Source organism: Pseudoliparis swirei, chromosome 17, assembly GCF_029220125.1.
Source record: "Pseudoliparis swirei isolate HS2019 ecotype Mariana Trench chromosome 17, NWPU_hadal_v1, whole genome shotgun sequence".
Lineage (NCBI taxonomy): Eukaryota > Metazoa > Chordata > Actinopteri > Perciformes > Liparidae > Pseudoliparis > Pseudoliparis swirei.
This window is the reverse complement of record NC_079404.1, coordinates 12,324,691-12,343,799: the sequence shown is the minus strand read 5'-3', so window position 1 is coordinate 12,343,799 and position 19,109 is coordinate 12,324,691. Positions and strand designations below refer to the sequence as shown.

At 39.4% G+C, this 19,109-nt stretch overlaps 1 protein-coding gene across 1 annotated transcript; it reads right to left on the bottom strand.

Moving 5' to 3' along the window:
- Positions 1-6,449: 6,449 nt before the first annotated feature.
- Positions 6,450-12,574, bottom strand: cxcl12a (chemokine (C-X-C motif) ligand 12a (stromal cell-derived factor 1)). The gene is made up of 4 exons (XM_056436285.1): positions 12,467-12,574; positions 10,761-10,878; positions 9,693-9,776; positions 6,450-7,904 (listed from the first exon to the last, which is right to left on the bottom strand). The coding sequence occupies exons 1-4, from the start codon at positions 12,531-12,533 to the stop codon at positions 7,877-7,879; spliced, it is 297 nt and encodes a 98-aa protein (XP_056292260.1). The 5' UTR covers positions 12,534-12,574; the 3' UTR covers positions 6,450-7,876.
- Between the last annotated feature and the right edge of the window lie 6,535 nt (positions 12,575-19,109).

Sequence of the window (19,109 nt, the reverse complement as noted above, 5' to 3'; positions counted from 1 at the left end):
CTTGACAAAGTACACTTAGTGCTACGGCTTCTCTAGCTGTGGTTTGTAAGTCACCGAACACTAAAGAAAGGACAGTGCAGCTCATTCTAATTGAATGTAACAGTTTGAGTTGGAGGAGAAACAGAATCACAAAGTTTAACCTCATGTTGCAGGTGGAGAGACATCTTTAGTTACACCCAGAGAACGGGAATTTAAATGTTGGCTGCTTTGCAGCTCGGTAAAGTTGAGGGATCAGTGTGTGAGTATGTGAGAGGGAGTAAATGTAAAAGGTTATTTGATGCCAGCATTAATACGCCATAACTCGTGAAATGTGAACCTGAAGCTGGATCCTTGCCTTGTGTTTTGTGTCAAACCAAACAGTTCTTCTTTAGGAATATGTTTTGTTGCATTTTGTGTGTTCTTCCAACAATATATAGTATATACAGTATATATATTTGTAAACAATCATAGTTTTTAGAGGACCAATTTCCAAAGAAACATTTTCCCACTGTGTGATCATCCAAAGTCAATGTAAAACTAACATTAAAATAGTTGAATATTTTTAACTTTATTTTTATACTATAGTACTTTTAAACTGCCAGCAGCAATACCGGAGGCCACGCAATGTGCCCGTTCAGAAACCAAACTGCCTGTATGAACACTAGTCGAAGAAAGTGAGAAATAATATCTTAAACTATCTTTGCATCTTCTTGTTTTATTCTGTTCAACATATTTCATGCTGAATATTTAAAGCACTGAAATTAATTCAAATTATGTGTGAGTGACACAAATCAGAAAGTAGCCTTCAGAAAAATAACTATAGTTATTTCAAATGTAAGATTAAAACGGAGAAAATATGCATGCACAAATTGTTGTTTCACGTATTAACATCCTCCTGGTTATATCAATTAAATCACTCTCTTTACTAATTAGTTATGTTCAAGGCAGAATTTCGGCAGCATGTCAAAACGCACCAGCTGCGGCAGCTTTTTTGCTGTTACGGGTTTTGTATTATCTTTCAGCTTCTCTCTTTCCAATTTTTTCATTGCATTCATGGTTCTGTACAATCTCTGGCCAATGTACACAGACCTGTTATATGGGAAAATAAATAGACATATTTATTTTTGAGGAGGCAATGTTACGCTATACTTGAGATTAGTCCTGTAGCAACAGTGAGAAGATGCATCCTGATTTGTGAGCTTCTATAAAGAGGCCAAAGAAAGGAAAACACTTCTCTGCAGTCTCTTCAAGACAATAGCCATGCCAGATTTGTCTCGCGTCCAGCTTGGCCAGCACAGCACTGTTGTGATATAGCTCAGATGCTCCACTGAACTTGGACACCGTTTTCATGAGCTGTACAACCTGGGCTTGTCACAAGAACACCCACTGGAATGAATACACATGCTGCGATTATTTATTTTCGATTGGACTAAATTGAATTTGTGATGGTTATGAAGGAAATTATTATTATTATTCTAAAATAGTTCCTTTCTATTAGCAGGCAGTAGCCAAACACTGTTCCCTTGTACTGGATCTCCTTCATGTATCACAGAATTCATACCAGATTGATAGAGAATTCCTTTCGTCTGGGTTTTAGAAAGCCTTTGTTCTTGTTTCTTTGAAGTGTTTTACTTAACTGCAACAGACAACTGGTTTGTCTGTGTGCTGCGTTCTCCAAGAACAATATGTGATTTCACAAAGGCTTTATTAAGTGGACCAAATGCACCAATGCTAGGTGGATGGTCTTACAACTTCAGAACTTTAGCTCAGGTCTTTCTTAGTGTGATATGATGCCCTGCAAACTGAGAGAAAGGCTATAGAAAGGCAGGTTGGGAAACACCAGAGAGAAGCTGGAGCTGTGTGATGAGATCATCGTACATTTGGGGTTTTGGTCCTTCAGACAGAGCAGGCAAGGATTTAAATGAGTGTAATACCAACTTTTAAACAGTTAGTGACAATGCTGCTCTGGCCAAGGAGTATTATGAAGACTGTTAAAGGCTGATTGTCCAACAATAAATATGATCTTCTTTCTTCTGATGATACTCCCACGCTGTCTTTCTCATCACTTAGAAAATAATTTTCCTGGGATTGCACAAACACAATTGTCACATTAAATAATCATTTAATGATGGACATGACAGACAAATCAAATCTCTCCAAAACTGACCTTTATTCTAACCAATTTATACATACCTGGTGTAAGTACATCCACCACTGTGTAAGCTCTTTTGGGGAACATACTGAGCTTTCTTTGTGACTGTCCCATGTCACAATATTTGGGGGAAATGCGCTTTTTACATGTTCTTTGAAAGTATTTGTCAAATATATTATCAGATAAAACCAACACAAATAACTGCATAATAAAAAATAAAGACAATCCCAAATGTTTCTTTGCGATCATGGAAATCAAAACGCTTATCAGATATATTGTGGGTGAAATGAAGGTATGAGGCATCAGACCTCCTTCCGTCTGTTGCATCTGCACAGCGTGCTCAGGCTCTGAGTCACACTGCTGCCCAACAGAAGGGGCTCTGTAGTGATCGGCTTCATGAAAGTAAAATCCTCTGTGCTATTGGAGATGATTGGAATACAGAACATTGGTTTCATCTCCAAATAATGGGGTAATTGTTTCGTTCTTCTTATGGTTGGTCACATCTTTAATGGTCTTAATTTTTCAATCTTTTTGGGTGTCACTCAGAACTGCATATGGGAAGACATTAATCACACCATTCATGGAGGCACCCGGGTCGATCAACCAACTAGGATGTGGGTGATAATCCTAAAAGGAATGGGGATGGAGCGAAGTTTAGTGTGTGATATGGGTGAGGCTTAAAATTGGTGAAGCTTCTGCGTCGCTGGGTCCCGCGGACTGAGGCCTCCTACGTCCCCTGAGTGTGTGAATCCTTTGTGTTTCATCCGTACCTAAATTACATAGTCTGCTGTGTTTCTCCTGAGTTGGAAAACAGAATCCCAGTGAAGGAATTTGGATGTGGAGGGAAGGCCCCCATGTCCATGCAAACATCTGTGTGAAGACGGATGGTGTTATGGACTCATAACCTCAACAATATTAGCACATGAAAGGTAGAGTGACTACAGGAGGGCTATTTTAACCGCTCATAGGGGCCTCTCTATTAGCCTCCCATTCATTCTCAAACAGACACACACATCCCGCTATTATTACAAAATGCATGTTGGTCACTTTCACCGCCATCGCAGTGACTCACTCTTCTGAGATAATCAGCTGAGTAATTTTGTCATAATTGTGATTAATGTTCTGGCGGGTCACTGGCAGTGTTAAGGCCATTAACAACACTCAGTGCCTCCTTTTGTATAATCAACAAGTAATTTATAAATCATTACTTGAGTTTTTTCAGAGCAAGAGTGTGCACTCGTGGAAATGTGCTACGGGTCATCTGACACAAGAACAGCTATGACTCTACTAATGTCTCCCTTGGGGAGAGTGATTTTGGTGCACATGATGCCCCAGGGCAGTGGCCTGGTCTGGGACATGGGGGGTAAATAACAACAGAAGGGGGAGCTGTGGTTGAGAGAGAGCAGGAGCTGCGGATACAGCTGTCTCTATATTGAACTCTTTCAGAGTCTAAAGCTGGGTGACAAGTAATTTGTAAAAAACAAAGATCAATCCCACATGACAGCAAGGTGTCTGCCCGCAGTGGCTGACCCTGTGCTCTGAGCTCAGTGTCGGCAGGGTCGAAACAGAACATTTTACGTTTTCCGTTGGGAGATCAAATGCGAGCGCAAATATATTCCATTCTCTCTTATCAACAATAGGCTTCCTAAAAGCTACAGAATTTTATTGTCCAAGAGTTCAGCAGAACCACACACATGCATCATTTCATAAATATATCTGTATGTGTGCTGAAGCAGTTACTTTCGGGAAGGAAGTCAGTCCAAAGGACCTGCTGAGCAAAGCACATTTTCATGGAGCACAAGCAAATATAACCAGACGTTCAGTGGACAACAAATCACTGAAGAGCAACAGATCTGTGTACACTCACATCTTCATCCTGCCAGTTCAAACAATTCAGATCATAGCTGCTCAGTAGAAAACCTGATCGTTTTAATTTCTGAGAAAGATATTATCATTGTTTTTTAGCATTTCGCTCTTCTGGGGTCAAATCACATTAATGAGGAAGTGTCTGCATTTGGACCACCTAATACAATCCACGGGGCAATTTGCATGAACCCTTGACATTACGGGTGGTGACAAACTATAAGGGCTTCTAAATTGCTGTGTTCAGCTGCCAGCATGCCTGGAGGTACGGAGCTAAGTAAAGTTCATGGGTTAGGGTTAGGAAATGACATCACACATGTATACATGTGCATACACACTGCAAACACACCCACACACCGACCCACACAGACACACACACAACACACACACACACATGTTAAAGCTGACCCCAAGGTTTATTTTATCACCTTGCAGTTTTGATTAACAACTGGTCTGACTGGGGAGAGAAATGTCCATGGGACCAATACTTGAAGTGGCTTTACGTGACCCATGTTACCTTCACACGCACACACACACACACACACTAAAAATTCATATTTTCATGGTCAGCTTTTCATGATGAATAACCACTAAGTGGTGTTTTATTGGCTGCACATCTGGGAGCCCTTACAGTTAAAGATGGAGGGAACATGTACCGTAAGTTAAATGAGCACATATGGCCCACTCTTCCTTTATTCATGTGTCATATCTTTCCTTTAACATGACACATCTTCTGAACAGAGTTTTAAAGGCAATGCTGGATATGAATTTCACATGTCTTCTCCTGTCTCCAACATTCCTGCAGCCTTTGAGTAAGTCAGTTCAGGGCTGGCTGTACAGCTCATACCAAGGTGCTGAGGAGCCTCATGGCATCATCATTTTCTATAACATTTTACAATATTATAAAACTCAGACTTGAATTCAATGAGTTCTGGATTTTAAAAGTTGCTGTATGAATTACGTTCCCTTTTCTCCAAGTGGCAGTGAGTCGCAGTTCAGATCTATGTGCTCGTCTCGGTGATGATGAACTTGTGAAAACGTTGGAGTGTTTGTTCAGGCTCTGTGCCCAGTGAGCCTCGAGCCCCAACTTGACGACACAGTGGAAGATCACTCATGTACATCTGCAATTAAACCTTTAATCATGATGTCCTGTTACACTTCAGTGAACGTGACTGGCAAAGGTATCAGTGCTTCGACACACCTCATTTACTTTTCCATAGCCTCTTAAATGGAGACGTTGTTCTTGAAAGCTCTTTGTATATTTAAATTACCTATTTTGTTCATCAGACACCCCTTTTTTTATGACTGAGCATATTTGACAAGAAATGTCATTTTTGTCCCTCCGCATTTACTGGTCAATATAAAATGCACCTACAATATAACTTAAAGTATACCTCAGGCTACGTGGCACCAGTTACACTGCCTGCATGTTTTAACTGGTGGGTGCTGGCAGAGATCCAAAAATAAGATCTATTACAAACAACTGGTTTTAATCGAGGGACATATCATATGATTGTGTGCAACCCACAAAGATCTGTGATAATATAGATAACTGTATAATATAATACTGATAATTGAAGGCGAATGACGATTTAAAGTTAATTATTTTTATTTGTTTAATAGTTAACAGTTTAAATGATGAAGATGTGCCCTTTGAATGATGAAATGGGACATGAGACAAGCTGCTTAATCTTCAAATTATTGGGGAAGAAAATACTTGCTACCAGCAGTAGCTGCAGTGATATCAGTTTAACACAATCACTTCATACAGGGATTATTTCTGATTCACTTCCACTCCAAACTGGCACAGAAGAGCTAAATAAGTGACTAAATCCATGGCTTTATCTCACAAAATAGTGCTGCTGACTCAGCTTGTATCCCTCTTCAATCGGACTTCAAAGCTTATCAGTGAGTAAAGACAAATTGGTTGTGGAGTGGCACTCACGGCCCTTTATCGCTCCGTGATGTTTCAATCAGTCGCTCACTCTCATCACATAAACTACTGTGCTCCGCCTCACATCATTCCCTTTTAACTTCTCCAGAGGGATGTTAAAAGTTCATCTCTTTTTGCTCTAATGTTTTACTAATGGTGGCTTGTTGAGTAGTTAAATAGCTGGCAGGATCATTGCCCTTCATTTGAGTAAAGCTGAACATATGTTCACTGATCAAAGTCTTTAGATTTACCCTCTGACCTGCTGGTACAGTAAGATTACAGCAGCTGTGTGTTTTCTCTAGAACGCATTGGTTTACACTGAATATAAAGATGTCAAGAGCTGCTTAACTGGACTGTGTGTATGTGTGGGTAAAAGCCACATAACATTTAAAGGGAAGCATACATTAAAATAGACAGACATTAAAAGTGTCAGCATTACAAAGATTTCCTTTTTGTTTTACTGACCAACACATTTTACAATAAAACTGTGGCTGTGTGAGGCAATTGTAAGAATACAGTTCCTTCGTTTAAATGGTTAGATTTAATTTTATAAATGCGTACAAAAATGAGTACAAAAATAAAACATTTGTATCATATTAATTGTACATGTGACTAAAATGACATGAGATTAAAATGAATAAATGAATGGATCTCCAGACTTTGACAGTTAAACACAACTGCACATTCAATGAACTAAAAAAACCGAATGCAAACCGTATGATTAACATGAAAAAGACAAAAGACAAAATTTAATGATCAGACTTAGTAACTGTTGTTTAAAACATGAATACATCAGGTATAAAGTGCATTGCTATCTGCATAACAGTCATAGGTAGTCACATATATGTACATCTCTTTATTGTCAGTTATAATATACTTGTTCTACTGTGGCTCTCAGTATACCATTGTGCTTAACTACTGATGTGGTAACTGTTATAGAAATTGCAGTATATCCTTCTTTTATGGTTGCTTGTGTTTATCTTTTTGACTGATTTGGTAAGACAGTGAACTGTGATTGGTGAGTGTCACCATGTGTTCTCAACATCTCTTGTTAAGCGACACAGCATTATGATTCCTGTAAATTTTGACTCGCTGTCAATTAAAACGGGTTTGGGATCCAGATGTTCAGCTTTTCATTGTCCTGTTCGTCATGTTTGGTACAGAACAGCTCAGGAAATGCTCCGGCTCTTCTGGCATTCTAACTTCCATCACATAACATTGTAATAGCCATTTTTACTAGGCTCTTTTATACATGTTACACTCAGTCTGGGGGGTAACTGGCATCCATTTAAATTCCACAGTGCCAATTAACTTGAAACATGAAATACGACTTGGCAAACTCTACAACTGCACGTTTTTAGAATGGAAACTTTTCATTGTTGTCACTAGTGTACAATTTAAAATCAGAGAAGACCAAGTTAAGCAGTTAGGGATTAGACATCATCTTTTTTTCTATTGTTTCCGTAGATGACAGGACTCTGATACATACAAGGGGGATGTTAACTCATGTTTGTTGTGGAGAAAATCCTCCTGCTGACCATCACCTCTCTCCATTTAACACCATGACCTTTTTCTTAATGACACAGAGGCTTGAGGGATGTGAACATCTCTGTTAAAAAGTAGCTATTTTCTGTTGATGTCCATTAACAAAAAAGTATCGACAATATAGTGAGAAAAACATACACTCACAGATATAATTGCACTTTGCACTAATAACGTCTACAGTCTCTATAAGTTGTGAGGGTGGTGATGGTGAGGATGGCGACAAGGCTGGTGGATTGGTGTTCGTTATGAAGAGTTGTCGGTTCATTTCATGCAAAAGGCCGCAGCGTGGCAGCCGGCCGGGATAAGTGCTGTTCAACATACCAGATGATCTCATATCACATGTTACATAGCTGCGATATTTTAAACCCTCAGCGATGGCTCAGGAGGATTTCGGCAAGAGGTTTTTAATGGCGCTTTTTGGATTTCTTCATCCTAAAAGAAAGAAAAGCCGATGTGATGTGAGTGTTATAGAACAACATAGACAACATGTCAAAATCAAAAACTGTTCACACAGTTAATTGCTCACTTCTGATTTTGTCTAAACCCCAAAAAATGATTATACAACACAACTCAACACAACTACAGCTGAATGACAAACATTATTTGTCTCATGTTCATGTGGAGCAAACATGTGGGTGTGAAAATGGAAGTCGTCAACACCATATTGAAAATGAACGAGTATTTGTTCAGCCATGATTGGATCCCAGATCACAAAGAGATGGTGCCAAAGATCAGAATGTATGCAGTCCCAGCATTATCTCACAAAAACAGCTCATTCAGGTTTACAGGACCAACATGTCTTGACCCACAATCAAGAGCATAACATTTTGGTCGCATGAAGTTGAATGTATGTGTGCATTTAGTTCCAGATGATTAATCATTCCCTTTTCAGTCAGTTGGTCATCTCTGACTCCAAAGTAAATTACTTGTTCGGTTTTTCTTCCCAAGATTTGATTTTGTTTAATGTTGACTTCATTGCAAGTGACTGGAGAAAACTTGTTTTGAAAAATCTTATTCCTGAATATTTTGTCATATGTTAATTTGCAGCATTTGCAGAGTGGCATACACATACCACAGCACAAATGTTAACAATAGAAACAATTGAACATGGGTGGGCAATTTCATTGTTGACTTTGGAATCATACTCTGTAAATGCTGAGCCACATTTCAACATTAACATTAAAAAGCCAATCAGGGTGTTATCTACCTAACTAAAGAGTAGCATAACACATGCCTCACGATGGTGTGCCTTCAGACACATTGTTAATAGGTTTTTCCCTCCAGTGTATGTGTAATTGTAAACACATTAGGTCTGATCCATTGCAAATGACCACCGTCTGCTCTCTTCATGGGCTTTTGTCATGCAGAGGTATGTTAACACCTCCACAAGTCAAGGGCTCCACAATCATCCTTGAGACAGACAGTCTGACTGCGGTATTGGGGGCGGGATTTGAGTGTCTGTGTCAGAGGCTGGAGCATCAACATCCTCATCGGGTCAATGATTACAGGAATCATTTGATTTTCTTCCTGTGGAAAGGAAATTCCCTTATTGCATCCCCAAACACGTATCTGCCTCCACACCACAGTGTATTTTGTTTTATCTGACCACTACAGGCGTCCTCGATCCTCAGAAATATATGACTGCACAGAGTTCAGGGTGGCAACGTCATCTCTTCTATAAACTTCATGGTGAAAAGTCTCTCCTTCCTCTGAGCAGGAAAGAGATGGTTGACATCGGAGGTGACTTTAAGCTCTCCCAATCTCAGACCAACTTTAACATGATTGTAAAATGCAAGTTGTTGCAATAATTTTACAGTGACCAAAATATGAAAATGATGTTTAGGAATTCATCAAATACTTAATAAAGTGTGATATAAGTCCACGTTTGTATTAAACCTGTTGAAGATAAGGGATGATCACAGAAGATTAAACATGATTTAAAGTTGATGTAACATCCCACATCTAAGCCAGTGTTTCAGTCTCCACTCCCACTTGGTCATGTACCAACATGTCTCTCAAATTCATGATTCAATATAAATTGGGCAATTAGGAAGCTGTCACTCACACAATGATCTATTGATGTGCTTTTGTATTCCTCACTTTAAATTTCTGTAGAATGGAAGTGACTTTTTTCCTGCAGAGTTCTGAGTTAGAGGTTGACGTACGACAGCAGCATACACACACAATCCATGAAAATTAGTTTGATTTGTTGCAACCTACTTGTTGATGGCATTCTTCAGGTACTGCTGCAGCCACCGAATCTCTGGATTCACACACACCTCTTTGTTTGTCTTGAGCTTGGCACTGATCATTAAAAGGAAAAGAGTTCAGTGTTATGGCAAGTATGCCTCAGTTGAAGATGAAAGGGTGAGTTACGCAAACCTGTGACATCAGGTGTCTTGACACATTGTTATGAAACAGACTGAATTACCACTGCCTTGTCGATTTGACACACAGACATCTTCTTCATGGTGGTGACCAATCACTGTTTTACCATCCATCTGATGCTGCAACAGTTGCAGCACATGTGCATTTAGGCAGTTCTCAAATATCATATCCCTTAAGTTTAATATTTCACCCTTGATTGAACTACTTTAATATGTCTTAAAAGTTTGAGTGCATGGAGATCAATCCGTCAACGCGTGGCTACAGGCTACTTTCTAAATCCAGCATAACCCTGTGGTTATTTACAGCATGGATCAAGGCTGGATCATATGTCTCGATACAGGAGATCGTGCCTCCTTTGGCGCACACGTTCGTTTTTTGAGTAACAAAAGCTCTGTTTTTCTCTCTTCCATACCTGCCAATTATATTCCCCCCACATGTAACTGTTCCTGTCTATTGTACCCAGCCACGTTGTGCTGCTCCACACTTTAATTTCTAAATGATGAGGCCGTAACAAGGAATGAGATCAGGCCCAAAGGTTGGAATTGCAGTAAGGACAAACTGCTGCGATAAAATTAAGAAACAAACCCGATTACAAAACCCAGAATTATTGTTTTCCTGTTAAAAACAAAACTGCATCCAATGTCCACCTCCCTTTTACTTTCCACTTCCTGTGGATGCGTCAGTGGGCCTGTCGTAAATGCTTTCTGTGCATGTGTGTGAAAGCGAGTGGCAGAGGGGCGTGTGTGTACACATGCATGCACAACTCTTTTCTCTGGCCTGTCGCCTCTCTGAGATTGATGGTGAGAAATGTCCAACAAGGGGGAAAACCTGTCTGACTTTTTAAGACCATGATGGAAAAGTAAAGCAGTAATCTGTGTCGGCATTCAAAACCATACTCACATCACTTGAAAGGGGCAGTTTGGCGTGTGGATGAACCTGAGCTCTCGGATGTAGCCTCGTGGGAGGCTGTTGACTGTTGAACGACAGTAGCATCTCTCCACCAGACTTATGGGCTTTGCTAAGAGAGAAGATGGTTATCAGTTACACATTTAAAGCCATGCATGTTTCAAAGAAAGCAATACAATGCCAGATTAAATTAAGCTAATTCACTTCTGTGGAAGCTGTGGAACTGCCAGATATATTTTGTTGGATATAAATAAGATTGAACATTATCACAACAATTAAAAGAGTTGAAAATGGTTCAGATGACAAGTCTAAATTGAAGCATTCACGCAGAGAAACTATAAATCTACAAATATGTGTATATCTATTATCTTTACCCGTTTATCTTTGGGTGGCAGGGAGATGCCGACAATATGGACCAACATTTGATCAAAACTAAACATTTAAGCTTTAAAAGTGTGTTGTCTCGCCCCCCAGAACACACACACATAGTATGAGACATATCAGACCCACAAACAATCAGCTCTTTCAGTCACGCACATGTGTGTGTGGTCCTTAAACTTCATGATGGATGCGAGTACTTTCCATTGCAGTTTTTAGGAAAATTTCACAGTTGATTCATGTGGAAAAATAAATTGCACTGCTTGTTTTTTCATGAACGCTACATTACGAAAAAACACAACAGCCTTGAAAAATGCATGAAGTTATTCAGTGACAGTTGGGTGGAAATGCATTCAGCATTCATTATCGACAAGATAGAGAAACAATTCTCCCTGCTCATTTCGGTCATGACATGTGCATAGAGTTGCTTTCTGAATGTGAATAATTGCTTCCCTTAATAATTACACGATCATGAGGAGAATAACAAATTTAACGAGATGAAAAGATATGAAAAGGGAAACTGAGCAGGTACAAACAAATGGTAAGAAGCACCGCTATGGATTAAACTCTATGCAAATTGTGTTTTCCACATGATCTCCTGGTATTTCCATGAGAAAATACTAAACACCTTCAAGTTAGGTGACATGATGTCGCCATGTACCGGCATCGGCTTTGTCTTAGCTGCCTCATTTGCGCGTGAAATGAAAACAAAGAGCCGAACAAATACACACGGTGCTCGGTGATCCGACTGGGAATTCCTTACTCGAGCCACACGAGCAGCCTGTTGGTGCTTTACGCGCTGCGGGAAATATGTTGTCCCCACTCCTGAACGAGCATGTATCCATTTAACTCATATGTGTGGAATGGAGATTATAATTACATATCTATATCAAGAGACTGGCATTAATTCCGGCAACTTTTGCACTTCGATTGTATGTAATTGAATGTTGGTATTGTAATTAAATAGTCGATACTTTGGGTATATATCAATTTGGGACTTTACCACGATACTTCACTAAAATCCTAATCAGCATACACATGAAATCATAATTGCAAAAGCCTATAATGGTTGTTTATATAATATAATTTATTATTTTATCAAAATAACAATACTTGTGGCACTGATTTAAACATTCTTCTCCACTGATACACGGTTTTTAGTTATTTTTAACATACACAAAACACTCCATTGGATGCATCCTGGCAAATAATCGTTAACAATCTCTAATAACGTGCAGGTAATCATCACTTGCAACAAAAAAACATCCAAAGAAACCTCAACCGACAACACACACGAATCAGAAAATGATGTCCGTAGCTACCTTGTGATGGAGGCGCATACATCACCAACGTGAGCGCAGCCACGACTGCCAACAGCTTCATATCCATTCTGCAATGAAGCCACGGAGACTTGGTCCTGCTCAGAGTAATGTCCAGAGTAGCTGTGACAGACGCCACTGTGCCGGAGTGTTACATTAGCCATCATTGTCAAGCCAGACAAAAGATAGCTTTACTTCCGGTCTTGTCTACCAAAATAAAAGAAGAAGCAGATGATTTATCTTAACAATTATCTTTCACGTGATATCGTGTGTCATATTACAACTATGTTTTTATTTATTTAAATGTTTTAAGTATAGTTACCTTCTACCTCTCCTTCGCCATGTGTTAGTGATTGCGAACTCTATTTTCACAAACTTTTTTTAAATGCTTTTATTTTGTAAAGAAATGTTTCCTGTTCCATTTGAGTGCAATTGGGTAAATGTGTCCTCCGAATTACGCGCAGCACTTAATAGAAAGACGCGCACACACGCACACGCACACACCCACACGCACACACACCTACACGTGCACACACACGAGTGCACACATACACACAGCAGACAAGTCACATTGTCACATTATGGAAGATATTTGGCATGACCAGCAAACTCCAGAAGAATGTGATATAGTGTTCGGTATTTGGTTATTTATTTTTTTGAAATAAATGTGTGCTATCTAGCCTAAAACACAACATTGTCCCACCTGGTGAATAGCGAATGCATTTTCTACAGCTTCAAATCCTTATGACTGTTTCTAAAGCTCTAAAAAGAAACCGGAGACATTTTCTGTGCATATGTTTGTTTTTGGTCACGGTTTGTCTTTTCATGAACTTCATCGGCCCAAATTAATTAGAAGCTAAAAGTGTAACTGGAGAGGACTCACTCTAGCATAACATGTTAGGTTACATTGATGGTTCAAATAAATACACAAGAGGAATATAGAAACAACACACACAGACACACACACACACACACACACACACACACACACACACACTCACACACACGTCCCCCCTTGTGTTTCTCAGTTTAAGTGAACAGTTGCCTTTATACAGCCGACAGAAAATGTCTAATCTGTTTGTGTGCACACAAAAGAGTGCACACTGTTGTGTTTGGTATATTAGTGTATTTAACGAGATACAGATGTGAAGTCAGTTTCCAGACATTTGGCTTCCATCTTCCAAAGAAAAGACTTTGGTGTAGATGTGCGCATGCGTATTGGGAAATGGGAACTTATGTGAAGGTTATTCAAATGCTCTGAGAGCCTCAAACATCAGTGAGCCTTGACTTTTGCTCTGATCACACACTCCAATATTCAAAACCCGAAATACCTTTACAGAATTGTTTTAAAATTGTACAAACAACTGAACTAAATGCAACACCACAATAAAAATATAATCAGAAATAATTTGATCTGCAGATAACAAACAAACACACATGCACACACACACACACACACACACAAGCATATGTACACAGACGTGTCTACAGAAAATGTGTCTTGCCATATTTGTTATGAATCTCACAGCAACATAATGTGCATAAGTGGTTGTTATTATATTTTCTATTCTTCCTTTTACCATTTATTGAAAACATGTCCTTTGATCACACAGCTGTGGGAAATCAAACCACTTGCTGGCAGCACATTTTATCATGAAAATGAGTGTAGAAAAGGGCCGTTCAAAGACAATAACTGTGTTTGACTGTCAGCTTGTGATTTACTCTTTAAGCTTATGATGTACTTGTGATAACTGGAGGATGTGTACTTATATGAGTACACATCCTCCAGTTTATTGAAGTTATCAGCTTAATATCTGTTTTGTAGGAAATTATAATAGAGTGTTTTCAAAACCTCTTGCCAATACTAGTGTGCTCATCCTTTCGTGTGTGAGCCATTTTGCTCCACACGTTGTAGTCTGTCTGGGTTTTGGATCTCAAACAGTTGTTATAGAAGATGATGCCATGGAGACCGGACAGACAGGTGGGGGTGCAGGGAGCAGAATCAGCTGACATCTGAATGAACACATATTGACTTCTCTCACAGGCCACAAAGGCTAACGTCAAGTGTGTTTGTGTGTGCATGTGTGTGTGTGTGTGTGTGTGTGTGTGTGTGTGTGTGTGTGCATTGCACATGTGTTTGAAATTACAAATGAAAAAGCTAGAACAAGCTCAGAGGAAAAGAGTGGTGTATGAAAGTCCAAGTATTTGAGTAAAGGTTCTCTCAGCTTGAGTGAAAGGTGACTTCAGAGGGGCTCAGATCAAAGTGCCTCCATCACACAGGATGCCTGTCATGTCCTGACGATACACACTTTACACTGGCTACTCCATTCCTTCCCAAACCTGTGAGTCAGCACAAACAACAGACGTCTGCAGTGTGGTTCACGTAAACATAAACACAAATGGAAGTAATTTGTTTTGAACACACACACTCACTCCCACTCACTCACTCACACACAAACACACACACAAACACACACACACTCACTCACACACCAACACTCACACAGACACTCACACACACACACACACACAGGTTATAAATGGGGGCCAATGTATGACATGTCATGGGAGAAGCCAGAGCTCATCCAAGTATTTCAACCTTTCTGCCGCAATCAGAGAGATTAACTTTTCTCTGTGATGTGAATGGACTGTAAAGTGTGGTTACATCAGCAGATTTGGCAGCACATCCTCTTGCCAATTGTTCGTTCCTGCTTTAACAAGGTCTGGGTTTTTGCATCTTCCTGAAAATAACGCTTACGTATTTATTTTTCCCCACTGAAATTGTTGTCCAGTATATTCATATGAGCTAACAAGACTCAACAGAGTTATGTGGCCCACCTGTCTTTCTCGGAGGTCTTCACTCCAGGGGTCCATCTCCTGCTCTCTGCACAAGCAATTTTTTTCATCACTCAAAGAACAGAGTAAGTACTTTTTTGAATGCAAGTATAAATCACCCGTCAGGTTTTTCTCTGAAGGTCCAACGTCAAAGCAGGTGTCCTCAAGGGTTTTTAGAATTAAAAAAAAATATTACAGACTTCCATGTTTGATCAACTCTTTTTGTGTGTCTTGTATCTGTTTCTCTCTGTGCCTTTCTTCATTCTGGTTTGTTTTGCTTTACTGGCATGGCATTTAAACATGTGTGATGCCAAAAACAAAACAGTGGATTAACCCTGTAAGACCCCTAGTTGTAATATTACAACGTCACTTTTATCTCTCTAAAAAACACATTTGCAAAAACCTTTTTTGGGGAAAGACCATATTTACATAGTCAATGGGTCCTATTGTCTTGCCTTGCAATGCCATTGGATTGTAAATGTGTATATAGGTGTGGCCATAAGGCCATGAACTCACTCTACCTGCAAACTTTCCCGGAAGCACATCTCCTTGTTTCATTCAACTGGATATATCAACATTGAAGTAAGTAAATTCCATGAAATATTTTTTTTGGTGATTGTTAGAATATATAGTTCATGTAAATACTAAGTTATTGTGGAATTAATGCATCACATTAGATTTTCAGCTTGTTATGTCATTGTTGTAATTTTACAACGTTGGGTGAAAATGGTAGCTAAAATAGCATGTGCACCTTGCACACTACATGGAGACATTCCACTTCTCGGATGTTCAGATACAGGATAAATACTTACAGAAATATAATGTATTTGATGATTCACACTTTACAAAAGGGTTATTTGTTATAATTTTAAGTTTAGACCAGATTTGAATAATTCTAAATGGGTTTGGGTAACCCAAACCCTATGTTATTTCTATGTTCGCAGTGAGATATAGTCAACTGCTTTTTTTATCTGGACTTTGTTGGTTTGCCCAAATATCTCCTTGTTACACAAGCCAGATAATGTTTGTAGAATGCTTTGGAGGATGGTTGTTCAGGGAGAGGTGTAAATGTTTTGGAATGTGGGGGTTGCATTTATAATGCATTGTTCAGGGAGAGGTGTAAATGTTCTGGAATATGGGGATGTAAGAGTTCTGGGGGGGTTGTATTTTCTTTTTGTAAATGTAAGTAGAGAGCACATTAGGCTAGCCAGACAGTATTGTGTGCCATCAGTGGAGTGTATTGCCTGAATAGGATTAATTTGCATTGGAATTAGTTATACTTGAACATTCTCTAACAATTGTTTCCATTTCAGAATGCCACCAGCAAGGATAACTTTCTTCAGTATCCAGGATGTCATTGAGGCTGTCCAAAATGGAGAGAGCGATGTTGAGATGGAATCAGACACCAGGAACTGCTTTTGGGACTACCATTGCAAGTAAACAATGGACACTGATTCTTTGAAGTTTTCATTCTGTTTTGTATAACATTTTATCCAGTTTTTATCTTTTTTAAATAAATTATGATTCATAAAAATATGACTGTTGGGTGATTATTATTAATGAAATGTACTGTAGTGCTATGTAAACATTGACACTCCAAATTAACCATTAGTTGTTTTGTGTATTTGTTCTGACAGTTTGAGAGCAAATGCTGAAATTCTGCTACCAACTAGGCCCAACGTTGCAATATTACAACGTTTCCCTAAAAACGTACAAAAACATTTTTTTTTATTAATCCTTCATTATCTGCATCAGAAGACTCTTACAACATCATCTGACTTAAAAAAAAAAAGATTTAGATATAATTTATATGTTTGGGTCTTACAGGGTTAAGGAGAAAGAGAAGGAAATTCACAACGATCACAATTCATGTCAAAAGCTCCATCCATGTTAAATGTTTTAATTCCATGTTTCAACACTTTTTCATGATTTTGTCTTAAACATGCATGCATGCATTTATACAGTTTATAGCTCTCACCTACTGTACCCCATCAGTCATTATAACATCTGTCTCAAGGTGATAACACTTTTACAAAGCTGTTTTTTTAAAAGCTCACATTACATCAAGCTGTTCAATAACAGTATGTGAATCTGCATGTTGTGGATGATGAGTTAGTACAAACATGAATCTGTCACATGCCAATAGATTGTTAAACATTCCTCAACTAGTGTTCACTTAAAGAGAGAGACCACGTGACCCAGGGGGCAGGACTATGGATGGCTGAACGTATTATGTTGGAGTAGCCCGTTTCCATAGATCGGACTTTGGTTTGAGAACGTACAGGCAACTGGCCCCAGTGGGGGATCTGCCACTGCTCCATTGAGGCTCTAAGAGGCTGAGGGTCTGCTGGCTGAGCCTTTGTCTGGTTTCCTCTACATCCTCCAGAGAGTCACGAGCCCTGTGCCCTCACACCGCCATATGGACCACCTCGATGGCCTGTCAACAAAGTCTTTAGCCATAGATGTTGAATCAAAGGAGGGGCAATGTGTTGGACAATGGCTTTATAATCACTTGTAGGTTGTAGGAGTAACATAGCATTACTTTTTTTTCTGAACAGAAACCAGATATTTGCTGGTTTTTTCTCTCCAGAGTTCCCTCACTGCCCTTGCTAATTGGTGCTAAGATGTCGAGTTAAGTTGTGATCTTCTGCGTTGCCCTTTTTGAAGGGTTTGCAAATCAAACAACATCCATCATGCATCACTAAACTATACTGTTAAATAGAGGCTTTGATCAAATTTGACAAGATCCTGTTTCAACAGCAGAGGAAGTTGATACTTCTTGAGATACACCGAATAACAGTTTACCTTTCTATAGGAACGAATCAAGTCTCTTTAGACTAAAACGTTTTTTTTATGGTTTCAGCTGTGAGTCTATGCCAGAATGAGCCACATGAGTTACAGCTGGTCTCGAGCTCGCTGTTAAGGTTGGTGGTGGATCCATACCCCCGCCACACCTGGTGCTGTCCGGCTACGGGAAGAAAACCCCTCTCAGCTGCTTCTTTAATGTTGCCTGGGGGAACCGAGAAGCAGCTCAGAGACACATTACAGTTCATGGTAACACTGCTGAATCGACTTTTTGAAGTCAAAACTGATGATATACTGTTCATCATGCAGTCATGGGCTTTGTAAATCAGAGGAATGCGATTGAGGTATATCATCTTGATTCTGAGAGGGAAGTCTGGGTCAGCCTGCTGGGTCAACCTGCTGGGTCTGCTGCCTCCGCAATCCGTCCCCGGACTAAGCGGATGAGAATGGATGGATCTTGATTCTTTCTCGAATTTTTTTTGGAGTAGGTTTTTTAACCAGTCAAAGCGATCTGTGATGACTCTTACAACATTGACAAAAGATAGGTTATTATGTCAAAGATTGGAGCATTAGTTTGCAGAAAATGTGCTGATCTGTAAAGCATATTGGTGTATTTCTGTTCCTTTGCTCCAGTTTCCCAATTGTGCAGCAAACCATGTACCTATGTGTATATAGACATGTTTTATCATGTTGAGTTACTATTTGGCAACTGTACATAAACACACAGTAAATACCAAGACAGATTCACATATGCAAACACACTTTTTCTCACAAGCAAAAACTCCTGAAGTTTATTTTGTCACTGGAACTGAAAACCACAACACAAACAATATGCCTCAAGTTTGAGTCCAAACCACATCCTTGACAAAGACACTGACACACAATCTGTTTCTCCATTTATCCCCCCTTTTTTTTAAACTTCTTTGGCTCTTAGATTGATTAAATCATCCTCCCACAGTATGTTTTTGCCTACCCCATAAACCTGATCCATTTGTGTGATAAAGTG